Raw genomic sequence first — 27,647 nt, forward strand, 5'->3', positions numbered from 1 at the left:
ATGGGTAGCACTTTACATTGCACAGCTCAATTATAACACGGTAATAGTAGTTTAATAGCTGAGCCTGCAGGCGAAGGTGTGGAGGGAGGACTCCACCTTTCTCCAGCAGAGAACTGTCACTCAGCCTCAGAGCGAGAACCTCAGTGTGTTTCCAGTGGAGGAAGTATTCAGATCCTCTACTTCAGTAAAAGTACTAATAACACACTCCAGAATTACTCCACTACAAGTAAAAGTCCTGCATTCAAAACATGAAAATATCAGCATCAACGTACTTAAAGTATCAAAAGTAAAAATACTTGCAGAATGAACCCACTCAGATTGTCTTATATATTCCAAGTATATTATTGTATTATTATTTTTTATTATTGATGCATGTATGTAAGCAGCATTGCTTACACTGTTTTCACTGTAATGTTAACTTATAGGTACAGTTCTGGAGATTTTGCCATGTTATTACTGAGCTGCAACAATAAAGTGATGAACACATTAATGCATCAACATCTATAATATAATTTATAATATTGTGTGATTTTGAATGGACCATTCCGCAAAATGCAAACTTTTACTTCTTAAACTTCTTAAAAAGGACTTTAACTGGTAACAGAGTATTCACTGTGTAGTTTTGCTACTTTTACACAAGTAAAAAAGTACTTCTTGCACCACATGTGTGTGTGTTGTCACTGCATGTGTGTTATTTTATACAGTCTGTGGTGTTGACGTGTGAGTGTAAAGCGGGTCACAAATTTGAAGTCGTACAGTGTGTGCTGCCGTGTGTGTTTGTGTGCATGTGAGCCGCGGGCGTGTGGTCGTCAGGGCGTGTGTTCCACGAGGGCGTGTGAAGTGAATGTGTGTTTTTGTGTTTATTGACAGTTAAGAGAGGCGGTGCGTTTAAGGTGGAACCTGTTTGTCTGCTTCAGGTGAAGTATTGGTCCACCTGCCTGCAGCTCTCCGCTCAGTCCCGACCTGCAGAGCAAACAGCAGCATGGGGCCGTGACTCTGCGCTGAAACTTCTGGGACAAAACTTCAGCAGCCAGAACAGCTGCCTGGTGGACCCTGAGGTCAGTCTCACTTATGCTTTTTCTCTGTGCGGTGCCCGGTGTTTAAGGTGGCAGGTTTTATCTGGCAGTGTTTCAGTTTCAGATGCCAGCATGCATGCAGTTTCTGTCAGGTGTTTCTGAGAAACTGTTGCAACACGTCTGGTTTTGTCGTCTTTCTTTAGCAAACAACAGAACAAGTTATGTGCCATTAAAAAAAGCCCTGTCAGTTCTTTTTGATTTTTTTGTTGTTGCAAAAGTCTGCACTTTTCCTGTGTTTTCCCTCTTTATTATTACAAACCACAAACCCTCCGCTGTTGCCAGATCTCAAATGTGCTGATGACTTACATTTAGGAAACAAATTAAACAGAAAACCTGAGGAGCTTTTTCTGTGATAGTGCTCTGTTGTGCATTCAACATTTTCACTTTTATAGCTGCAGGCAGCTGCACTTTGGCTGTGAAATGTTTAATATGTAACCTTTTAAGCAGTAAATCAGGAGCTTCCTTCGATCAGATAACATCTGGAGCAAAATGTCAAAAATGTGACTGATGTTTGGTTTGAAACCCATAAATACAGAAGCATTTGTCTTGAAGAGATGGAGTAGTTTCTTACAGTTTATTCACAAGTATTCTAAACATTAAAACTACACTTTTTTTTTTACAATGTTGGATAATTTCGCTGCCTCATATTTTGGGTTTTGATTGATGAAATATTAGTGCTGTCAAAGTGAACAAGTTCATTAACTTGAAATATTAAACGAAACAAACAGTTCTAAGCCATAATATGTGAAGATTTTTGTATCATATACAACTAGAAAACCACAGGAATAACAACCATGTCATGATATCTTGTCGGGGAGGGGTAAAATAATGCTCTTAAATTAGGCTTAAAACTGGCGCTCCCTTGACCTCTGACCTCAAGATATCTGAATGAAAATAGGTTATTTAGGCACCAACGACTTTCCTCTTTACAGACAAAAGCAAATAATTGCAATTAATCACAGCAAATTATATGATGAGCACTATTAGATATTGTGCTGTTTGTGTCAAACTTTCTGTGCAGTTTTTCTGGGCCACGCTGTAGTTTTCATGCATGAATGAGTGTTGAGTAAGATTTTTATCAAAATCTGTCCCAGGGTGACATCTTAAACACCTGATAAAACATGTGACAAAAATTTGATGGTCGAAGAAATGTAAACTTTACTGCAACAGTCGTCTCGGATACAAAAATTTTTGGTAACAAATGTAAAAGAAAATCAATATTATTAACATTATGTTGTACATAAATTAAATATATAAATAAAGAAATAACAATAAATAATTCCTGCACATTTACTGTTTTAGCACATTTCTGATTGTTTATACATTGGAAAGACTCAAAATCCATTTTCAAATTAAATCCTGAAGTTCTTATAATAGTGTTTATTAAGTCCTTATTATTGTTATTATTATTATTATTGGTATTATTATTATATTTTTTATGTATTTCAAATTCAATTTTTAATTTTTTTTACCAATTTGCTCATAATAATAATAATAATACAAATAATAATATATGTAATTATGATTTTTTTTAAAGCATTTCCCCCCCTATTTTCCTTAAAAGTATAATAATAATAATAATAATAATAATAAATAGCATAAATATACCTTTAATGACGATGATAATAATAATAATAAAATAATAACAATCATATTACATATAATTATAATATTTTTTTTACATTTTCCCTCCTTTTTTCATATAATAATAATAATAATAATAATAATAATAATAATAATAATAATAATTGTATTAGTATACTAATTATAATTAATAAATAACAAATATAATAAATATAATTCTAATGATACTAATAATAATAATAATAATAATCCAATTTAATTTGAGCATGTTCCCTTTGATCTGCTGAGGCAGAAAAGAAGGGATTAAAATCAAATTTCTTTTTAAAAAATCCTGCACATTTACTGTATAAGCACATTTCTTGTTGTTTATAAAATTGCAACGGCTCAAAATCCCTATTATAGTATTTATTAAGTCCTTATTGCCTGATTACATTGAATATTTGCTTCTATAATGTCCACTGATGCTGCGTGAAGGGTGGAAGAATTCTGCAGATTAAAATTTACAGTTTAATTTAAATGTATTTAAGTTAAGATTTGTATCATAATTTACACATTTTTGTCCTGATCCGTGGAGTTAAAACGGCAGTTAGGAGTTGCGTAGTTTCATTCATGGTTTCACACGACAGACCATGGTGTGTCTGGATCGTCTGGAGCTCCGCCAGCTCCACTAGAGCGGGTGGTGGGTGTGACACTGTGACACTGTGTGCCTGCAGAAAAAGGAAACACCCAACAACACAACACTTGTTCACAGCACTCTGGATCAACCTGTTTCTGGTTTTTCCTTATAGCCATAGCTTAAATACCTGAGAGATGCAGCAGAGGAATTACCTGCGTACAGTCAAACTGCTCTGTGCTGGGTAGTTATTTTTCCTTATATGGAAATTTTCATAGTAAGATAAGATGGAAACCTCAACATAAACAGTATAAAAACATTTCAATCAAATTCAAATGAGCTTTTATTAAAAATAGTACAGATATACAGTGCTTAACAAATGTATTAGTAATAAAACAAGAAAACATAAATATTTTAGAAAATCTTTCAAAAGCTTGTTTAAAACTAAAAATGTTCTTTTTTTTTATTTGGCAAATAACCTTTTTATTGCCAGATTTAAGTCAGAAAAGAATCGAGCAAAACATCCAACTGCTAAAACTCCTCTTTTACTTTTTTGTAAAACAGTAAATTTGAAAATTCCTGGATAACAATAATAATGATATTTTTGCATTAAAAATATCATTTTGGTTAAAGAGCTTCTATATACTGCTGTATTAACCATTAAAAGAACATAAAAAATGTTTTTTTTATTACTAATGCTCAATTTAGGACAGCCGAGGCACAAACCGCTGCTCTAATACATTTAATAAGCACTGTATATTTTTATTTAAATGATGTGCATCTTTTAATAGTCTCTTCTCTGTTTTTTCTTAAAGCATACCATTCCTGTTTTCATTTGTTGGTTCTTGCAATAAAATAGAAAACTACCAGTGTTTCTCAGAATGTATGAGATGGCTGAGTAAATTTGCCCCACCCAGAGTTTTTTTATGTTCTGGTATTTCTTGTTCCCTCCTCTCAAACCTTGCCTGGCAGTTAAAACTGTAAACAGCCTGAAGTTTTCCAGACTGGTGCATTCATGGGCTACCTGATAGTTTGGACAAATGAGCTTCATTTTGAAAAGTTTAATTTTTTATGTCTTTTGAGTCAAAGGGTGGACATATTATGCTTGACACAGGCAGCTTTAAAAGAAAAATGCACACAAAATGTTCTAAAAGAGAACAAAAATTAGAATTTGTCGGCTTTAAACTCTTAAATTACGTCATTTTAAGAAACAGGACATACATTGGTGGAACATGGGACTTATTGAAACCTATTAATCATGCTTTATTAACTTAATATATCAAAAAAGTGGTTTTGAAAATGTCTTTTAATTATTTAAGTCCTATAAAGATTCATGTTATGTTTATTGAGTTTTACAAACGTTCAGAACAGAGCGAGAGAATTCTTATGGTCTAAAAGAAAACAATATATTATTATTATTATTATTATTATTTTCCCTCCAATTTTCTTATGATAATATTACTAATAGTAATAACAATAAATATAAAAATGTAATTATATTTAAAAATATGATTTGTTAATAATAATAACTCTAACAATAACAATGATGCAAATTGTGCCTTATTATTTTTATTTTATTTCACATCAATTCATTTACTTTATAGTAAGTACACTTCAAGACGTATCTTCAACCATTAAAAACAATATTTGTATTTTTTTTTTACTGCCTGGTTTAAAGGTTGGGGACTCAAACTTCTCTCCTGCAATTTTGTTTTATAACATTCAGTATCTCATAAGCTGCACTAATGAGCATTTTTATTTGTTCTGCAGGTTTAGCCAAAGGGTTTTCTTCAATGCCGCTGTGACCGAGACACAAGGATCATGGTACGAAACACAAACATGTTGTTTTTGAGTACAAAACATGATGTAACAGTTTGATATTTTGGCTTTGAAATGCTCGTCCTGTCGAGGCCTGCTGCAGATTTAAACACTTAACGTCTTTGTTTGCAGCCGTCACACCGCAGGGGAAGGAGTCTCTCGGAGGCCCTGACCCTGGAGCGATCGGAGGAAGGAGGGCTGGTGGTGTCCAGCATCGACGACTCCTCAGCAAACCAAGGACTAAGAGAAGGTTGGACCCCCGTTCCGCGACATTTTAGAGTTCAAACTGTTTTCCCCACAAGAACACACCTTACATTTTTTCCTGGTTGTAATTGTACGATTGACAGACGTGTCCAAACACAGTACAGCATTTATTTTCTAAAGCTGTCTGAAGACTCCCAACATTTCACTCCAAAGCCAGAGCTCACTGCCAGGTTTAGGTTCACCTATAAACCTTGATTTTTCACGTTTTTTCAGGGGATGAACTTTTGGGGGCAACCATCAATTTTGATCGCCTGTCAAGAGACGAGGTCCTAACAGTGCTGAAGATGATGGAGCCGTACGATGACAAAGTTCAAGTCCTCACCAGGAAAAACAAGAGCAAGAGCCTCGGGAATCTGGACCAGTGTGCCAAGAGTCCTGAGACGGTTAGTGGGATTATTAGATAATGAATAACTCACATTGGTTGAAATGTTTGATGTCCTGCTTAGGGTTACAAAGGGGTGGAAAATTTCAAAATAAAAAAAACATGACATTTCAACAGATTTATCTGTAGAACAAGTTTTAATTATTTTATTGAACAAACAATTCTTTCATTGAACAACAAAAACATGAATGTTGAGTTAAATATTACTCATCCCCCAACCCCACCCATTCAAAAAGTAAAATGACCCCCCTCCTTCAACCCCCTCCCCCCCCCAAAAAAAAATCACCATTCAAAATATTAAAGGAAAAAATGAAAAGAGCTCCTCTCCCTCCAAAAAAGTCCCATTCATCATGTAAATTAATTGAACATATGATGGAGGAATGCACAGTGCATGTAGTGGGCGTGGCCTGTGTAGGGGGCGTGGCCGCAGCAGCACTGCAGTAAACAGTGTACATGTGATTGAGGAATAGCAGATATGTACTTGCATGAAATCTGGTTGTAAAAATGTATTACCCCCAACTATATTTCATTTTCCTGTTGAGGGCCAACCTTCAATTTAGTAAATCTCTGGTTTATTACAGTTTTTTTCACTCATGGTCAAAGTTTCAAACTTTGAAAATTCTTGGAATTTTGCAAAACCTATTCTTTATTCTTTGGTTTTCCTGTAATTCAATGGGCATTTATTATTTTATAATGTTCAACTTATAGCTTTTTTTTGTGCTACAATCTGCAAAGAATTATATAAACTGTTTTGGAAATAGTGCTATAACTGATCAACCCCAGCTACAGGAGACTGTGTGCCTTCATAGAAACCTGAATATTGTGGTAACATTCAAGTCACAAAGTTGTGGTTTATATTTCTAGATGCTGAACGATGCCTACAGCAAACTCTACAATACCAAAATCAAGAAGTTCATGAACGAGGAGGTTGCCGCCGATCAAGCTGTACCAGTCTCATCCAAGGTCAACCTAAAGAATGACACGGGGTTACCACGTCTCGGAGTGGACTTTGGACTGATTAAAGCCAAAACTCGGACCACAGATGTTGATGATGATTCACCAACTGAAGATGCTGCAGAAATATCGTATGACAGCAATCTGAACCTTCCGCCGCTGAGTGTTGGCTCAAATGGGACTACTCTAAGTGGAGCTCAGGTATCGAAACTGAGACTTGATGCTAGAAGTCCACAGTTTAGCGATCTGGACTTCAATCTGTCAGGAACGTTACCACAGGGTTCAGCTGGTAAACAGCTGCCAAACACTGACGGTCCATCAGTTGACTTGACAATGCCAAAACTTGAAAGACCTCATATTGGACTGGAAAGCAATGGGACTTTTAGAGCTCCAGAAGTGGGTATGGACTTTAGTGGTCCAGATGTTGATACCCCAGACATGGGGATAAACCTTAATGGGGGTAATATCAGTGGTCCATCATTGGACACTGGGGTTCCCAAAGTGAGCATTGATGGGACAGACAAAAAATTAAAACTGCCAAAATTCAAAGTGCCAAACCTAGGCCTCACTGACGCTTCTTTTAGAGGTCCAGATGTTGAGGTCGAGACACCAGATTTAGGAACCCCAGATGTTCCCTCAGGTAAACTCAGCCTCAAGAGACTGAAAAATCCAGATCTAAATGTGGATGATCTTTACGCTCGTGTAAAAAAACCCACGATCAAGCTATCAGGGGCGTCCCCTGAAGTGGACCTGGAGATGCCCGATGTTGATGTGTCACAACTTGACGGGCCGAGCATTGACATGCCTTCAGGGAAAGTCAAAGTGCCATCTAAGAAACCAAAGTTTGGTGTTAAACTTCCAGATTTAGATGTGGACGCCCCTGATAAACTGACAATGCCCAAATTTGAAACTGAAACAGATATCAAAACACCTGACCTAGGTCTCAAAGCACCAAAGTTTGGTGCTAAACTTCCAGATCTAGACGTGGACGCCCCTGGTAAACTGACAATGCCTAAATTTGAAACTGATACAGATATCAGAACACGTGACCTAAATCTCAAGGCGCCAAAGTTTGGTGTTAAACTTCCAGATCTAGATGTGGATGCTCCTGGTAAATTTACAATACCTCAAAGTCACAAAGCACCAAAGATTCGTGCACCTGATTTAAGTCTACCCACAGCTGACCTAAAAGGTCCAAATTTGGCGATTGGCACTCCATCGATTGACGCTAAAGTTCCATCTGGACAATACAAGCCTCCAAAGTTTACAATGCCCAAATTTGATTTACCAAACATTGCAGTTCCAGGTTTTAATGGAGATTTAGAGGGACCAGATCTCAAAGCTGGAATTAGAGACCCACATGTTGACATAAAGTTACCCTCAACTGAATTTGATTTTGCAAACGCATCTGGAAGACTCAAAAAGCCAGGCTTTGGGATATCAGGGCCGAAAATTAAAGGCCCTGAATTTGACTTGAAAACTCCAAGCATGGATGTATCCACTCCAAAGCTGAACCTTAATACCCCTGATGTGGATGGGAACATGCCTTCTGGTAAACTAGGCTTTGATGCACATGCTCCCAAGATAAAAAAGCCTAAATTTAAGTTCTTTGGCACATTACCAAAGAAAAAGGATGTGGATATCAAAGCAGGGTTGAAAACACCAGAACTAGCCCTGAAATCCCCAAAGATAAAAGGCATAGATAGTCCTGACCTGAGTCTGCCAAATGTGGATCTCAAAGCTCCAAATCTAGACCTCCAAGCACCCGATGTAAACATTGGTTCACCCAAAGGAAAATTTGGGATGCCAAATCTGAATATGCCCAGCTTAGACTTGTCAGGTCCAAAAGGCAGTTTGAGTGGTCCAGACATGGATATCAATGCACCCAATATCAATCTTAAAGCTCCTAAAGCTGATGTGGAAATGCCAGATTTTGATATTTCAGGTCCATCTGGAAAATTCAAAAAGCCAAATTTGAACATGCCTAATTTTGGCTTTTCTGGTCCAAAGTTGGATGGCCCTGATCTGAACCTTAAAACACCTGATCTAGATATATCTGGTCCCAACCTCAGTGGTGGATTAAATGCACCAGACCTAAACATGCCCAAGCTTGACCTCAAAAGCCCAAAGCTGGACCTCAACATGCCATCAGGTAAACTGAAAATGCCGGAGCTTAATGCTCCAGACTGGGATGTTAATGCTCCCTCAGGAAAATTGAAAATGCCTAAATTTAATATGTCTGGCACATTGCCAAAAGGACCAAATCTGGACATTAACACTGATTTTAATTCACCAGATTTGAATCTGAAAGCGCCAAAGATAAAGGGTGGACTTGGTACTCCTGACTTGGACTTACCTGACATGGACCTCAAAGCCCCAAAGTTTGATGTGAACACACCAGATATCAACATTGGCTCACCCAAAACAAAATTCAAGATGCCCAAATTAAAGATGCCTAAATTTGGTCGTCCAAACCTAAAAGGACCTGAGATTGATGGAAACCTGGATGGTCCAGACATGGATATCAATGTGCCCGATATCAATCTTAAAGCTCCTAAAGCTGATGTGGAAATGCCAGATTTTGATATTTCTGGTCCATCAGGTAAATTCAAAAAGCCAAACTTGAACCTACCTAATTTTGGACTGTCTGCTCCAAAGTTGGATGGCCCTAACCTGGACCTCAAAACACCTGATCTAGATATATCTGGTCCCAACCTTAGTGGTGGATTAAATGCACCAGACATAAACATGCCCAAGCTTGATTTTAAAAGCCCAAAACTGGACCTCAACATGCCATCAGGTAAACTGAAAATGCCAGAGCTTAATGCTCCAGACTGGGATGTTAATGCTCCTTCAGGAAAATTGAAAATGCCTAAATTTGGTTTTCCAAACCTAAAAGGACCTGAAATCGATGGCAGTTTGAATGGTCCAGATATGGATATCAATGCACCTGATATCAATCTTAAAGCTCCTAAAGCTGATTTGGAAATGCCAGATTTTGATATTTCAGGTCCATCTGGAAAATTCAAAAAGCCAAACTTGAACATGCCTAATTTTGGCTTTTCTGGTCCAAAGTTGGATGGCCCTGATCTGAACCTTAAAACACCTGATCTAGATATATCTGGTCCCAACCTCAGTGGTGGATTAAATGCACCAGACATAAACATGCCCAAGCTTGACCTCAAAAGCCCAAAGCTGGACCTCAACATGCCATCAGGTAAACTGAAAATGCCGGAGCTTAATGCTCCAGACTGGGATGTTAATGCTCCCTCAGGAAAATTGAAAATGCCTAAATTTAATATGTCTGGCACATTGCCAAAAGGACCAAATCTGGACATTAACACTGATTTCAATTCACCAGATTTGAATCTGAAAGCTCCAAAGATAAAGGGTGGACTTGGTACTCCTGACTTGGACTTACCTGACATGGACCTCAAAGCCCCAAAGTTTGATGTGAAGACACCAGATATCAACATTGGCTCACCCAAAACAAAATTCAAGATGCCCAAATTAAAGATGCCTAAATTTGGTTTTCCAGACCTAAAAGGACCTGAAATAGATGGCAGTTTGAATGGTCCAGATATGGATATCAATGCACCCGATATCAATCTTAAAGCTCCTAAAGCTAATTTGGAAATGCCAGATTTTGATATTTCTGGTCCATCTGGAAAGTTCAAAAAGCCAAGCTTGAACATGCCTAATTTCGGCTTTTCTGGTCCAAAGTTGGATGGCCCTGATCTGGACCTCAAAACACCTGATCTAGATATATCTGGTCCCAACCTTAGTGGTGGATTAAATGCACCAGACATAAACATGCCCAAGCTTGACCTCAAAAGCCCAAAGCTGGACCTCAACATGCCATCAGGTAAACTGAAAATGCCGGAGCTTAATGCTCCAGACTGGGATGTTAATGCTCCCTCAGGAAAATTGAAAATGCCTAAATTTAATATGTCTGGCACATTGCCAAAAGGACCAAATCTGGACATTAACACTGATTTTAATTCACCAGATTTGAATCTGAAAGCTCCAAAGATAAAGGGTGGACTTGGTACTCCTGACTTGGACTTACCTGACATGGACCTCAAAGCCCCAAAGTTTGATGTGAAGACACCAGATATCAACATTGGCTCACCCAAAACAAAATTCAAGATGCCCAAATTAAAGATGCCTAAATTTGGTTTTCCAGACCTAAAAGGACCTGAAATAGATGGCAGTTTGAATGGTCCAGATATGGATATCAATGCACCCGATATCAATCTTAAAGCTCCTAAAGCTAATTTGGAAATGCCAGATTTTGATATATCTGGTCCATCTGGAAAGTTCAAAAAGCCAAGCTTGAACATGCCTAATTTCGGCTTTTCTGGTCCAAAGTTGGATGGCCCTGATCTGGACCTCAAAACACCTGATCTAGATATATCTGGTCCCAACCTTAGTGGTGGATTAAATGCACCAGACATAAACATGCCCAAGCTTGACCTCAAAAGCCCAAAGCTGGACCTCAACATGCCAACAGGTAAACTGAAAATGCCGGAGCTTAATGCTCCAGACTGGGATGTTAATGCTCCCTCAGGAAAATTGAAAATGCCTAAATTTAATATGTCTGGCACATTGCCAAAAGGACCAAATCTGGACATTAACACTGATTTCAATTCACCAGATTTTAATCTGAAAGCTCCAAAGATGAAGGGTGGACTTGGTACTCCTGACTTGGACTTACCTGACCTGGACCTCAAAGCCCCAAAGTTTGATGTGAACACACCAGATATCAACATTGGCTCACCCAAAACAAAATTTAAGATGCCCAAATTAAAGATGCCTAAATTTGGTTTTCCAGACCTAAAAGGACCTGAGATTGATGGAAACCTGGATGGTCCAGACATGGATATCAATGTGCCTGATATCAATCTCAAAGCTCCTAAAGCTGATTTGGAAATGCCAGATTTTGATATCTCTGGTCCATCTGGAAAATTCAAAAAACCAAACTTGAACCTGCCTAAGTTTGGGTTGTCTGGTCCAAAGTTGGATGGCCCTAACCTGGACCTCAAAACACCTGATCTAGATTTATCTGGTCCAAATCTCAGTGGTGGTTTAAATGCACCTGACATAAACATGCCCAAGCTTGATTTTAAAAGCCCCAAACTGGATCTCAATACCCCAAATCTCAACATGCCATCAGGTAAACTGAAAATGCCAGAGCTTAATGCTCCAGACTGGGATGTTAATGCCCCCTCAGGAAAATTGAAAATGCCTAAACTCAATCTTTCTGGTACTTTACCAAACGCCGATCTGAAAGCTCCAAAGATAAAGGGTGGAATTGATGCCCCTGACTTGGCCTTGCCTAACGTGGACCTTAAAGCTCCCAAATTGGACATGAACACTCCAGACCTCAACATTGGTTCACCCAAAGCAAAATTCAAAATGCCCAAAATAAAGTGGCCTAAGTTTAATTTTCCAGGCCTAAAAGGACCTGAGATTGATGGAAACTTGGATGGTCCAGACATGGATATCAATGCACATGATATCAATCTTAAAGCTCCTAAAGCTGATGTGGGAATGCCAGATTTTGATATTTCTGGTGTGTCGGGTAAATTCAAAAAGCCAAACTTGAACCTGCCAAATTTAGGCTTTTCTGGTCCAAAGTTGGATGGCCCTGATCTAGACCTCAAAACACCTGATCTAGATATATCTGGTCCCAATCTTGGTGGTGGTTTAAATGCACCGGACTTAAACATGCCCAAGCTTGACCTCAAAACCCCCAAACTGGACCTCAACATGCCATCAGGTAAACTGAAAATGCCAAAGATAAAGGGTGGAATTGATGCCCCTGACTTAGATTTGCCTAACATGGATCTTAAAGCTCCTAAATTAGACATGAACACTCCAGACCTCAACATTGGGTCACCAAAAGCAAAATTCGGAATGCCAAATTTGAAAATGCCTAAAATGAATCTGCCAAACCTCAAGGGCCCTGAGATTGATGGAAACTTTGATGGCCCAGACATTGACATCAATGCAGCCAATGTCAACCTTAAAGGGCCCCAAACTGACTTTGAAATGCCAGATGTTGATTTTGGCAGCCCATCTGGAAAAATTAAAATGCCGCATTTGAAGTTCCCTGATGTGGGCTTCTCTGCTCCAAAGTTTGATGGCCCGGACTTGGACTTAAAGCCCCCGGATTTTAACGCCAAATTACCAAAAGGTCCAAAATTGAATCTAAATTCAGACCTAAAAACTCCAGATTTTAATCTTAAAGCTCCAAAACTGAAAGGTGGAATTGATGTTCCCAAACTGGGCTTACCAAACATGGACCTCAAAGCTCCCAAGTTGGATATAGACACTCCAGATGTCAACCTTGGTTTAGCTGATGCAAAGTTCAAAACGCCCAAAATCCAGATGCCAAAAGCCCCCAACATTGATATTGATGGTCCTAAAGGAAAATTTAAAATGCCAAGTTTAAATACACCAGACCTCAATCTCTCTGCACCGAAGGTAAATATGCCAGACATGAATCTCTCAGGACCTAAACTGAAAGGCATAAATATGCCAAACTTAGATTTGCCTGATACCAATTTCAAAGGTCCCAAGATAGACCTCAATGCAAAACGTCCTGATTTTGGAATAAATGGCAACATAGGGCGACCTGACATTAACTTAAATGCCCCTAATGTCAGAGGTGGAATACGGGGTCCAGACATTGGCATGAATGTTCCCTCAGGAAGCTTCCAAGGTCCTGACTTCGATTTGGCAGACAGAAGATTCAAAGACCCATCTTTCAAGACGCCTCAGTTCGGAGGCCCAGATCTGAACATGACAGGGGCTGATATCGACTTTGCATCAATGAGACCAAATATGAATATTACTCCTCCCAATCCAATGCTGAATATGAAACCACAACAGTTGCAGGCAGATTTTACCAGTCCAAACGTTATTACATCAAACGTGCCTAGAGTGGCAATGAGGAGTCCCCAGATGAATGTCAGATCCCCAGATCTTAACCTTGATGATCCTTCGCTGAGTCTCAGGGGACCTTCTTACATTAGCCACAGAACAGATGTTCAAGGGGTTAACATGAGAATGCCCGCCCTGGACGTAGATGGAGACATGAGACTTCATCACTCCGGTAGGCAGCCGCCAAGGCCCAAAGCAAGGTCCGGCTACCCTCGGCAGGACGCTAGTTTCGGCCACCACATTGAGTTCAACCGTCCCGATCTCAACATTGACGATTTCACAGGAAAGGAACACGTGCTTCGAGCCCGAGGTTCCAAAATGAACTTCCAGGCACCACAAAACTATGGACAGGCGATCTCCCCGCCAGGTGTTAATATAAACATGAGGGACCCAAGACAGGCCCGGAGAGTTCCGCCTCCTGGTTACGTTGATCCGAGGCATCACCACAGACCGGACATGGTGCATAACGCACGTCTGCCCCGTCTAGCTCACGATCAGAAAATAAGACTCCCCGACAATTCAGAGGCATACTATGTCACTGCTTTTCAAAACGAAGCGCAAAATCAAAGATCGCCAAACCGCAAATACAACACACTCGGGGGACCTGTCTTTCGTTCGGGAAACATGGACCTTGAGGTTCCAGGACACTCTTACCAAAAAGGGAATTTCTTTTTGTCTGACCTCATGTAGGTTGTAACCAGTATAGTTACCAATTAAGCAACCAAGGCGCGAATGGAGAGAAGTTTTTGTGCTGCAGATAAATGAATATTCACGTGAAGCCCTTGGTACTCCGCCCTGTGTTCAGATCAGGGATTGCATGGAAATAAATACCAATGGTTTTAAATAAATGAAAATGAATTAGAGCTCATATTTAGGTTTCAAACCACTGTTTCCATGAGTGGAACCATCTTTTACTGTGCTTTTTATACTGGGGTTATTTATTGTGCCTTAAACTGCTTTTTTTGTATGATTTATACAGAATATGTTGCTTTCTGCCTCATTTTTTGTTTTTGTTTGATTGTATATAAAGCCATTCTTGTTGCCTGTTTTACAACTCAACATACTTGCACTTTGTTTAAATGTGTTACCTGTTCTGCATTTGTATTATACAATACTTGTTTGAAAAAAAGTATTTCTGTGTACATTTAAGTTAAGTTATAGCTCTCCAAAATAACCATTTTTCCTCTGATGGATGGATTTTCAGGTACTTCTACAAGATCAAATGTTATAATAAGTTCTTTTGTCAAATATTATCAACTGCATGTTAAAATATCCAAAGTTTTATATATGTTTGTATTATATTGTATGCCTTTACCTTTGAGAAACCCACTTTATTTTGTATACAGTGTGGATGTATATAGTTGGAGTTTATATAATTTTGCTTCAACAGAATTTTTGTTCTAACCTTTTTTAAGTAATAAAATAATAAATGAAAGAAATTATCTAAGTTGACTATAAACAAAGCTAAAAATAAGTGATTTTATCCATTTTATAGGTGACCATGGAGCTGTTATTTTATCGTTATATTGCACGAACAAATAAAAACAAAAGAAATGTATATAAAGTATTTGTTTCCTGATTCATATGTTTCTCTTTAATGAAAGGAAGAGAATCTATGAGCTGTTTCAAGTTCAGTTTTTAAATATCTTCCTTTAGATACAAAATAATCCTCCGTTTTAGCTGTAACTGTGAAATGTTTGCCATTTTCCCTTAAATAATGACAGTCAAAATAGTTACCAATTAATTTTCTATCTAATTGACTCATTTACTAATTGTTATTATTATTATTTCAGCTATAGGCTTCTTGTAAAAACTCTTGGTTTGTTTAATTTATAACAAAAACATAATTTATAAACTGTTTTAGTGTTGGTTTTTAGAGGTCTCGACTTGTGAAGTAAGTAAGTAAACTAAGACCCTCAAATAAATATTGTGAAATAAAACATTTCCCTCTGAAATATAGTGGAGTAAAACTAGAAATTACTTCTGTAAATGTAGTTACTTAGTTACTTTCAGTGGTGGAAGAAGTATTAACTAAAAGTAACAACATATAAGAATCAAAATATATGCAAAGTCCAAAAGGAAAAAAAGGGCTTCTTGTTATGCATAATGACTTATAACTAATATAACTAATATCATGACCATATATTTATTATTACAAAAAGATCTGCCACTGTATCTGTATTAGACATATAAATCACATACATTTTTATATTGAAACAAGCAAATTCTGTATTTTTGAACCTAATATTAATTATATGCTATGGTATGGAGTTTTTGTATCTTCAAAGCATCAAATTATGACATATATTTCCAGATCCTAATCCTGTTCAAATTCATAATTTCAAGAAACATAATGACTGGCACACAGGCCAATTAAAAAAAAAGATTATCAGAGAAATTAAACTTTTCAAACATTTTTTTTAAGATGAAAAAAGATAAGACTTAATTTATCAAGATGCAGACTTGGGATTACAAATATATAAAAACAGAATAAAGCATAAAAATAAGATGTATACATACAGGGCCGGTTCTAGCCCATTGGCTGCCCTAGGCGATATTGAGATTTTGCCCCCCCCCCCCCTTCATATTCATTCTGATATAGGTACACTATGTTATATGTATTATGCTGTACACTAATATTTGATACATGAACTACAAGCAAGGTAATGGTCTCAGAACATTTTTATTTTTAGAAACTTTGGAACTAATGTCTGAGATGAAAATACATACCTCTATACTGTGCTTTATTCTCCTCCTCCTCTTTTCTTCGTTTTCGCCCCTGTGCACCAGACAGTTAGGTCCTTTTCATTTTGCTAGTTGACCTTCTACGACCGTTAGCGTGATCTAGTTCTAGTGTTTTGTGACTTGCAACTGCATCGTCATGACGAGTGACGACACCCATGCACGTATCATATTTTATATAATATAATATTACATTTTCATTCGAAATATGGGTTGGGGCATGTTCATTTAATTCAATGAGGGTTTTATTGCCCATGCTTTTTAAAAAATGTTTCGTTAATCAATGTTGTTAAAACAAAGATGTGTGCTTAAGGGCGCCACAAGGGGGCGCCCCCTGCCAATTTGGCGCCCTAGGCAGCCGCCTTGGTGGCCTGTAGGAATAACCGGCCCTGTATACATACATAATATACATGAATTATATACACCTTATATAAATTAATACTGGCTGCTATATATATAAATGCGGAGGACATAAACAGCATAGTATAAGGGGTATAAAACAAAAATATAACATAGAAAAATATACAGAAGATATATATATATATATACATATATATATATACATATATATATAAAGTATGCTGTACAGCAAATATCTAAAAGTAAACATTTTGATATTTGAGTATATAATAAGTATAATAATTTAAGTAAGATAATATTACAATATAAGTGTAAGTATAATACTAATACAGTGTAAAAGATAATAAAAATCCAATATAAATATATAATAATAATAATAATAATAATAATAATACATTTTATTTATTTTAATGCACTTTATACTATAAAATAATATAAATAACCAAAGTCATACAGCACAGACAGTTGATAAAAAAATAATAACATACTTCTTATTTTTATGATTTCTGTCATTATAACTGTGTTATTCTGCACAATTTTACTGATTCCATAGAGCTACAGGACTTATAAATGCTATTTATATTTATTTATATTTTAACTATTGCAGTGAAATACAAGGACAAAGTGAGTAAAATGTAAAAGTAAAGAGCAAAAAAAACTCAGCTTTTAGGGTTGAAATAAAAAATGTGCAGTACTTGAGTAAATGTATCTAGCTACTTAGATAGACAAAATTAACTTTCAAGAAAAATCTGGGTCATTTCTGTAAAATAACTCAAGTTTGTATATTTTTAATTATTTTTTATTTGTAGTTCCACCTCCTACCGTCAGGTGTCACAACTGCGTCCGTGTCTGACGTCATCAACACGCGCCACCACACGGAAGACGACGGCGCCGCGACCTTTCCCTTCACGCTGTAAAGAAAATCTTCGTTTCGGATTAATAATGTTGATTTAAAAATGATTTAAGAGTCTAAGAGAGTAAGAGAGTTCCCTGTGTGACTGAGGAAGGAAACAGAAGCGACATGTTCCGTTGTACTCTGGTGGTTTGTGGCAGAGGAGCCGCTAAAAGAGTGAGTTTAACGTTTTTAGCCTGAAATATTAATATTCGCTGAATAATTACACCAATAAATACATATTCAGACACTTTACTGAGGTAAAAGTACTAATAATAAGTGCTCACTGTGCAGTAACATGTGCTTTATTTTTAAACTTGCTGTTTCTGGTTTAATATTGCTGGTGCATTAATCGGTTTGTTGCATTTTATTGTTGTAGATGTTTTAGTTTGTGCTTAGTTTTATCTCATCTTTAGCCTGTTTTGGTATTTTAATCTCAATCTGATTCTCACTGAGGGCTCCCGACAAGTTTTAACTTGAAATGTATCAATAATGATTTATTAATTAGCAGTTTTTTAAAGCATATGAGTAGATTGACTCAATTTTGCTCATTTACACGTTCCAGGTTAGCTCTCTCTTTTTATTTTATTTTTAAGCTATTTAGCATTTGACGTATTTATTATAGTATATATGGGGATGCATGATGTTTTTATTGTCTTTTTATATTATTTTTTTTTTAAATTCCAATATTTGTAAAAAAAAAATGTTTAATTGCCATAGAAGAAATCAAATCATGACTCATTTTAACAAGCTCCGGGTTAGTTCTTTTTTTTTATTTTAATTTTTAATTTTTTGATAAAATTATTTTGCTCTTGACATTAACAATATTATTTAAAATATTATGTATTTATTTATTGTTCTTTGTCTTTATATCTTTATATATATATATATATATATATATATATATATATATATATTAAATTAAGCTACAATATTTGCAAAAATATAGGTCATTGCGATAAATTAAATTAATCATTACAAGTCCCAGGTTAGCTCCATTATTATTTTTATTATTATTATTATTATTATTCAGCATTTGTTTGGACAGATATAATGATAACAACAACAATAATAATCAAAATCATTATGAAGAAAACCATGGAAAATGGCTAGATATCAGTTTTTAAATTAAAATCTTATGAGCTATTTTTGTTGTTATCATTATATTTGTCCAAACAAATTTCGGCGACCCTCTTGCTGTGAGGCGAGAGCACTAACCACTACCGCACCGTGTAGCCCCTAGCCATAATCAATCACTACTTATTTACACAAGCCCCAGATTAGCTCAATTATTTATTTTTTAATTGTTCTGCATTTGACATATTTATATATTATTTATTATATCATCAATTGATACTCATTTACACAAGTCAGGTTAGCCCTATAATTAATTCTTTTTTATTATTATTATTTTGCATTTGACATAGTTGTTATACATTTCTTATTGTTTTTATTTTCTATATTCCTTTGAACTTTGCTAAAAACATGTAATTAAGCTTTATTAATCACGTCAGTGGAGGGAATGATATTTAAATGATGGGGGTGTAATTTATTTTCATTTTATTAATTATTTTAGGCTCTCTACCAGACAAATTGTTTTTTTTTCAGTTTGTATAATATGAGTTGTAGGCCATACATCTCTGTAGCACCACAATACTTCATTCACAAGTATCTTGCTTCTGATTTTTACTTGCTGCTTCACTAACTCAGAGTTTCTCCTCCTCAGTTCGCCTCGTCGTTCTCCGCTCTGCCTCCTAACTTACTGCTGCCATCCAACCTGGTGGATCCTTCCAGACTAAGTGAGTCAGAACTTCATAAATATGCATTCAATCTTAACCTGTCAGCTTTAAGTTTCAAAACAATAATTCAAAAAGCACTTGCTGCCAGTTATTGCATGTAATAAACAGGAGTGTTTATAAATGCATGTTATTGGAAAAACACTAAATATCAGCATTAAAGTATAATTATATCAGTCATTTTAATTTTTAAGCGTGCAACAGGCAGGTGTCTCTTTATTCATCTGCAATATCAGCAACAGATAATTATAGCAGCTTTTTTTTTTACAAACCTATAAACAATTATTATATGCAGAAGCTGAGCTTAGTTTTGCATGAATTTGCATTTTTTTTTGTCATGTAGAGCATCAGACATTGGCTTAAAAACATATTATTTTGCCCTGTTATCATTTATTAGTCCTTGTTTTTCTTCATTTTACTGTTTTGACAGTGAAATGAAGACTGTTGACAAGCGTTTCTGACATTATATTAAATTGGGGGAAAAACAGCAAAAAGACAATATATATTTAATGTTCAAACTGATGAACTTAAGAGTTTATTGCAAATATGAATTAATTCTGATTTGGATGCCTACAAGACATTCAAAAAGCTTGGGACAGGGTCGTGTTTACCTTTGTGTTAACACTCAGAACTGAACACATACAGACACAGACACAAACTTTCAGTTTTACAAAGTGAAGTGAAACTCATCAGCACCGCACTGGAATAATATTTTCTCCTCCAATATCTCATAACTCGCCTCTCTGTCTGTTGCTGTTGTCTCCTCCTGCAGAGCGTGCTCCTCCTCCTGCTGACTGCTCTCTGCCTCTGCTGAGGCGCTGCGATGCCGCCGTCCCGGCTCATCTGAGCGCCGTGCAGACGTGGGTGGACACTCTGGAGCGGCCGGACAGCGAGCCGCTCGGCCTGGCTCAGCTCCACCCCGACGTGTTCGCTGTGCCTCCCAGGTGACACTTCCTTTTTATAAGCCTTCAGCTCCTGTTCTGAGAAACACTCAGGTCCTTTTCATCAGTGAAAGCAGTGGTGGAATGTAACTAAGCACATTTACTCAAGCACAATTTTGAGATACTTGTATTTTACTCGGGTATTTCTTTTATGTAACTTTATACTTCTACTCCACTACATTTTAGAGGTAAATATTGACAACATACTATATTATGACTTTTTTTAAACAAAATTTTGACGACATAACTATACTATCACATGTATCAACAGAGTATAATTGACCAATTTTAAGCATTTTAGACCTTTAATTTGACCGAATCTGGCTTTGTTTTGAGGAGGTGTTTTTGGACATCCCATAATATGATGTTTTTCTGTCATCTCTGCCCATATTATGCTCTAATATGTATCTACAGACTATAATTGACCCATTTGAAGCATTTCAAAGTTTTAAAATTTTTTGACAAAAATCGACATACTATACTATATTTTTTTTGAGAAATTTTGACTTTTTTTCACAAAATTGATAACATACTATACTATGGTGTTTTATTTGATATTTTTGGACAAACTATACTACCACATGTATCAACAAACTGGGCCATTTTTTTACAAATTTTTTTTTTTACAAAAATCAACATGTTATAGCATGACTTTTTTTTTCTTCAAATTTTGGATGTCTCATAATATGGTGGTGTTCTGTCTTTTTTGGACTATTTATACTACTACATGCATTTACACACTATAATTGACCCATTTTAAGCATTTTTAGGATTTTTAGAATTTGACCATTTTCCACATACTAGTATGACTTTTTTTTGAAGGGGTCGTTTTTGGACATCCCATAATATGGTGTTTTTTTTTTTTTTTTTTGCCATTTTTGAAAAAAAACCAAACATGTTGTGTTTTCTCTCCTCTCAGGCTGGATATCCTCCACCAGGTTGAAGTGTGGCAGAGAAACTTTAAAAGAATTGTAAGTTTCAGATTCTCTTATTTTACATGTTTTATCCTGTTTGTTGTCAGATTATTATTTCTGCTTTGTGAGATGATTTCTGGACACGTTCCCTTCAGCTTCCACACAATGCACAAAACTTAAGACAGCAATTATTTCTTTTTTAGATACTTGTATTTTTTATTGTTGAATCAAAGCATTTTAAGCCTCCGCAGCACTTGTTGCCAGTTATTGCTTGCAACAAACAGAAATGTTACTCTTATATATGCATGCTGTTGGTATAACACTAAATATAAGTATTAAAGTATAATTGTATCATTTAAATCTTATTTTTAATTTTGCAACAGGCATGTTTCTCTTTATTCAACTGCAATTTCTACAACAGATTACAATTATCACCTAGAAACAATCTGTATATGCAGAATTTTGCATGAATTTGCATTTTTTTTGTCATGTAGAACAAATCAGCATCAGATGTCGGCCTGATAATCAGGCATAATCATTTTATAATAATTTTGTCTTGTTATCATTTATTAGTACTTGTTTTTCTTCTTTTTACTGTTTAATTGCACAACCTTACAATAAAAACAATAATGCATGTGTGCTACTGAACAGTTTTTGTCATAAAACTACATAAAAGTATAAACCAAGGCTCTGTCTGTGAATGAAAACAAGTGGAAATAAATAATCTTTAACCTTTTATTAATGTCTGACAGATGTATTTTATTATATACAGCAGGTTATTTAGATTTCGAGAATAATCACAACAAACCACACACAGAAACTCAACCCACAAAAGTTTCTATGGACTTTATTAATAGTTGTTGTGATCCTTCAGAGCCACGCCAGCACAAAGATCAGGTCAGAGGTCAGAGGAGGAGGCAGGAAACCCTGGAGGCAGAAAGGAGGTGGAAGAGCTCGCCACGGGAGCATCCGATCGCCGCTGTGGAAAGGAGGTGACTGCGCCTCGTTCTTTAAATGGTTTATTTAGATCTGTTGTCTTTGATTTCCTGTCTGCTGAATGTTTTTAGAGACGAACATGTTTTCTTTCTTCAGTCATTTGATCCTCAGGCTGCAGTAAGATGTGTGTTATTATTATATTTGTTGTGTTTGGTTTAATATTCCTGCTACATATTTATTATATAGCCATGTATTGCATTTTATTGTAGTAGAAGATGTTTTAGTTTGTGCTCATTTCATCTCCTCTTTATCCTGTTTAGGTATTTTAATCTCAATCTGATACTCACAGAGTGTTTTTTTTTTTTAGCGTCTGAGTAGACTGAGTCAATTATTGCTTGATTAAACGTTCCAGGTTAAGTCTTTTATTTTTATTTTTTTATTATTAAGCATTTAACATATTTACTATTTATTCATTATTATGTATTTCTTATTGTTTTTATTGTCTTCATATTTTTTTATTCCAATATTTGTAAAAAATGTTTAACTGCCATTGATTAAATCAATAATGACTCATTTAAACAAGTCCCAGGTTAGCTGTTTTATTTTTCTTAATTTTTTGATAAAATTATTTTATTTTGTTATTCTATTATTTTATTTCTTGAAATTTACATTATTTAATATATTATGTATTTCTTGTTTTTATTGCCTTTATATATATTTGTGTGTGCGTGTAAAATTTGAATATTTGGAAAAATATTGATGATTGCAAAACATTAAATCAATCATGACTCATTTGCACAAGTCCAGGCTAGCTCCATTATTTTATTTTTATTACAGATTCCAAAATTTGTAAAAAACCTTAACTGCAATGGCGGTAATGACTCATTACTCCTTTACGAACGTGTTGTCTTTCTTCAGTCATTTGATCCTCATGTTGTGAATCAGAGAGTCTGACAGCTGATGTGTTTCTCTCAGGTGGAGTGGCCCACGGACCCCGAGGGCCGACCAGCTACTACTACATGTTACCCATGAAAGTGCGAGTGCAAGGACTCAAAGTGGCTCTGAGCTCAAAGATGACACAAGTAAGTGGAACCAGTTCATTAACACAAATTATAGAAACCTCCCATTAACCCTCTGAGACCTCAGGAGCAGCCGACATCATATGAAACTGAACCTCAGCCAGCCGTCGGTACTGATCATGTTATGGTATCTTGTCGGGAGCAAGGTAAAATAAGTCTCCAAGTTTAGACAAATTGATTTTTAAAGGTGTCGCTTGAACTCTGACCTCAAGATATCTGAATTAACCATTTTATGTTGAATGTCCAAAATCCCAAATTAAGACACCAGACACGAGAGTTTGAGGCAAAGAAAAAATACATGCTGTGGTTTGGTATCAAAAACTTTTGCTGATTTTTGTATCACTTGTATCACATATAGTGTGACTTTTTTGGACATTGCATAATATGGTGTTTTTTCCCCTGTAATTTCAATGTCATATTATGTTCTAATATGTATCAACAGACTAAAATTGACACATTTTAAGCATTTTAAAATTTGACCATTTTTGACAAAATTTGACATGTACAGTATGACTTTTTTTGAGGGGGTCATTTTTGGACATCCCATAATATGATGCTTTACTGTCATTTCTGGCCATATAATGCTCTAATTTGTATAAACAGACTATAATTGACCCATTTCTAGCCTCTTACATATTGACGATTTTTGACGTACTATATGAGTATGAGTTTTTCTTTTTTTTGGACATCCCATAATATGATGAAATAAGTTTCCAAAGTTAGACAAGTTGATTTTCGAAGGTGTCACTTGAACTCTGACCTCAAGATATCTGAATTAACCATTTCATGAGAGATAAAAAAAATCCCTCCAGAATAACAAATTATAACACCAAGAGTTTAAGGAACAGCAGAGAAAATACATGCTGCGATTTGGTATCAAAAAACTTTTGCAGATTTCTGTATCACTTGTGTTGTGCTGCCTTGTGCTTAACCCATTGACGCCGGGAAAGCATTACCGCATTTCTACCATTAAAGCCGGGAGCGCTGTTGCGTCACTCTACCATTAAGGCCGGGACAGCGGATATGTCATTTTGTAGTATTTGTATTTTTTTCCACCTATTTTTGGTCCCCTGGCCAATGAAATGCATCAGAACATGATCAGAATACATGCGGGAGGGTCGCAATGCAACATCGGACTTTTACAGAACTTATAAATCATGGAGGAAGACGACTATAGCGGAGGAGCTCAGCAGTAAGTGACGGAAGCCATCTGATTAAAACAGCGCCGGTGATTTAATTGCTGATCCGGACTTTGAACCCTCGGAACCAATCGACCGGCATTTATGGATGAGGAATATGTTTTTAGACGACATATTTTCACCAAAGAACAGACAGATTTTTAGCCATCTGGAGATAATAATATTATTAATAATATATTAATATAAATAATAATAATAGGCTAATTGATTGTGATGATGATATAAGAAATCATGACTGTTTATGTCTTATATTACTTTATGCGTCGTTGAGTACCCTGAAAAGTGCAATATATAAAATGTATTATTATTATTATGATGATAATTTTTTTGTTTTATTAGAGTAGGCTAATGAGAACTATGTCTTGTTCTTCCAGTGGTCATATCATGTTTGCATCTTGCTAATGGGCATGTATTAGTATTATGCATAGGATTTTTTATTCAGACAAATGTAACATTTGCTGAGTTTGTTGATTTAAAAAAAAAAAATATTGAAGGTTTGGACAAATAAACTCAACTTCGTATGAAAGCCACGGGTATAAGCTCTCAAATACTTTTTGAATTTCATTTTTATCTGCTACAGAGGCTGAAAAATCTATTATTTAGTAGGTGTTGAATTTCCAGAAAAACTTCAGGTTTTAGGGGGTCATTTGAAAATCGCCCATAGGTTTTCCAGGCATTTTTTTCCAGGCGCTTTAGGCCTTAATGGGTTAAAGTGAATCTAGTGTCTCAGCCATCCATCCTCTGAATGCTCTAGGTCTCTAGTTTGTTGGTTGTAAAGTTTAATGAGGCTGTGATGATCCTAGAGGTCACAGCAGCTCATTTTATACACTGACTAACATCATCACACATGAAGAAGATTGGGCTCATTGAATCCACTACAGTCTCAGCTTTCCAGTCAGACCCAGTTTATGCAGCTTACAGACAGTTTAGGGACCCCAGGGGGCACAAATATTAAGGTTAACTGCATGAGAAAACCGCATGTTATCAGCATAAAGTGGGTATTTCTGCAATGGGGAGACTCGTGGGTACATAGAACACATTTTCACTCATTTATCCATGTCACTTTGAAGCATCATTTCATCCTCTTCCCGACAAGATATCATGATCATGAGTTAAAACTGAGCCCACCTTGTCCTCCAGACCTCCAGGCAGAGTTTCTGACTGTATTTTGGATCAGGACATTATTAAAATGCGGAGAACTCACGATACTCGCGTATCTCTGCATGTCTGGCCGACATCTCCCAGTGGATGTCCTCGCACCACCTCAAACTCAACCCGGGAAAGACTGAGCTACTCTACCTCCCAGGGAAGGGCTCCCCCACCACTGACTTCCACATCACTGTCCAGGACACAGTGGTTGCCCCCACACAGAAACCGCTAAACTTTTTTGACAACCAACTGTCCCTCTCCACAAACATCACCGCTACCACCAGATCCTGCAGATTCCTGCTGCATAACATCAGGAGAATCCGCCTGTTTCTCACCCAGAAGGCAGCTCAGGTCCTGGTCCAGGCGCTGGTCATCTCTCGCCTGGACTACTGCAACTCCCTCATGGCAGGTCTGACTACCAAAGCCATCTGACCTCTGCAGCTCATCCAGAATGCAGCTGCTCGGTTGGTTTTCAATCTTCCCAAATTTTCACACACAACACCCCTCCTCCGCTCCCTCCACTGGCTACCTGTGGCTGCACGGATACGCTTCAAGACTCTAGCTCTGGCGTACTCTGCTGCTAACGGTTCAGGTCCTGCTTACATCCAGGACCTTGTCAAACTCTAAACCCCTGCCCGTCCTCTCCGCTCTGCATCAGCCAAACAGCTGGGGACTCCCACCCTGCGTGGGTCAACTTCCCTCAAAACCCCCTCCAGACTTTTCTCTGTCTTGGCTCCCAAATGGTGGAACAAGCTCCCCACCGACATCAGGACCTCAGACAGCCTGTACATCTTCCGCCACAGGCTGAAGACCTTCCAACAATACCTCGGTTAAGTCATGGTCACCCAATATAAAACTTTTTTTTTTTAAATGCTCTTCTTTTCTTCTTTAACGTAAAGCACTCCTGTAGCGAGTCTAGCACCCTCAGGTTGAATGCACTTATTGTAAGTCGCTTTGGACAAAAGTGTCAGGTTTTTTTTTTTACAGGCTTGTTTCTATAATCTGTATTACTTTAGATCAACTTTTTAAGGCTTCAACTAACAATTTTGTCTGAATCTGCAGATTGTTAAAAATATTATTGCTTGTTTGACTATATCTTGCAGTAACAAAAGAAAAGTATTTGAGAAGCTGGAACCAGGAGAAGTTTTGTTTTGACCCCATTTTGAACAGAATATTGTGTATTTTCTAGGACCATCTCTACGTGGTGGACTCTCTGAACATCCCCTCTCCTGACCCTCAGTACCTGCTGGACCTCATCAGAAACAAACACTGGGGGGAGTCCGTGTTAATAGTCGATGTGTGAGTATCATCAGAAAGAAACCTGTGCAACAAACTTAAATTGTGTCTTTGGCTCAGTGCTGACGGTGTTCTCGTTGCTTTCAGAGGTGACGAGTTTCCTGAAAACATCCTTCAGGCAACAGCGAGTCTGAAGACGGTGAACATTATTCCAGCCATCGGTACGTTAGCACTCAGTGACAAACTACTACCACATACTACCTTGTTTCATTAAAACTTTACGACATACTATACTATGAAATTTGGACATACTATATTATGATTTTTTTCATAAAATTTTGACTTTTTGACGACATACTATGACATTTTCATGAAAAGCAGATATGGCTCCAGGTGAACTTGTGGAGGCCGTTCTCTCCTTATTATGCAGATTATGTAAATCATGCTCCTTGTGTTTGGATACATATGTTTCCCTTTTTATTTAGGATCATCTTCCTGGCTCAATATAGACTCATCACTTTTGTATTCAGCCTCACTTCTGATTTCTTGATTGTAAAAAAACATTCCTACATGCATTAACTCTACTGAATTCTGTAATTATTAGTAAGAGGTGCATAATTTGCATAGTGGAACTCACTTTTACCTCTCTGTGACGACAAACTTAACAGCTACCTCAACCTTTAGGGACAAGCATTGAATTAATGCACCATCATGTAGCAGATTAAGTATTTTAGGTCTGGACAGAGTTTTAGATGCTATCAGTA

The 27,647-nt window shown here is 36.7% G+C and overlaps 2 protein-coding genes across 2 annotated transcripts in view; both read left to right on the plus strand.

Annotated features, from left to right (window-relative positions):
* On the plus strand, positions 1-17,658 carry si:ch211-69b7.6 (neuroblast differentiation-associated protein AHNAK). Its single transcript, XM_059334247.1, has 6 exons — positions 1-4; positions 871-1,058; positions 5,224-5,341; positions 5,569-5,738; positions 6,602-14,275; positions 17,551-17,658. Exons 1-6 carry the CDS (start codon positions 1-3, stop codon positions 17,656-17,658), a joined length of 8,262 nt encoding a protein of 2,753 aa, XP_059190230.1.
* Positions 17,609-27,647, plus strand: part of mrpl4 (mitochondrial ribosomal protein L4) — a 10,303-nt gene continuing 264 nt past the window's right edge. The window contains exons 1-8 of the mRNA XM_059334803.1: positions 17,609-17,810; positions 19,360-19,432; positions 20,202-20,373; positions 21,290-21,341; positions 22,159-22,276; positions 23,196-23,302; positions 26,837-26,946; positions 27,031-27,104. Of these exons, the coding sequence (XP_059190786.1) occupies positions 17,763-17,810; positions 19,360-19,432; positions 20,202-20,373; positions 21,290-21,341; positions 22,159-22,276; positions 23,196-23,302; positions 26,837-26,946; positions 27,031-27,104 (754 nt within the window). The 5' untranslated portion in view covers positions 17,609-17,762. The remainder of the gene's footprint in view (positions 17,811-19,359; positions 19,433-20,201; positions 20,374-21,289; positions 21,342-22,158; positions 22,277-23,195; positions 23,303-26,836; positions 26,947-27,030; positions 27,105-27,647) is intronic.

This window comes from Centropristis striata, chromosome 1, assembly GCF_030273125.1.
Source record: "Centropristis striata isolate RG_2023a ecotype Rhode Island chromosome 1, C.striata_1.0, whole genome shotgun sequence".
In the NCBI taxonomy this organism is placed as follows: Eukaryota; Metazoa; Chordata; class Actinopteri; order Perciformes; family Serranidae; genus Centropristis; species Centropristis striata.

What these genes read in the sequence shown, in the direction of transcription:
- si:ch211-69b7.6 (XM_059334247.1), top strand. An exon ending in GCTGCCTGGTGGACCCTGAG is followed by an intron (nt 1,059 to 5,223) that starts GTCAGTCTCACT and finishes CTTTGTTTGCAG; the next exon opens with CCGTCACACCGCAGGGGAAG. An exon ending in CGGGAAACATGGACCTTGAG is followed by an intron (nt 14,276 to 17,550) that starts GTTCCAGGACAC and finishes TTTTATTTGTAG; the next exon opens with TTCCACCTCCTACCGTCAGG.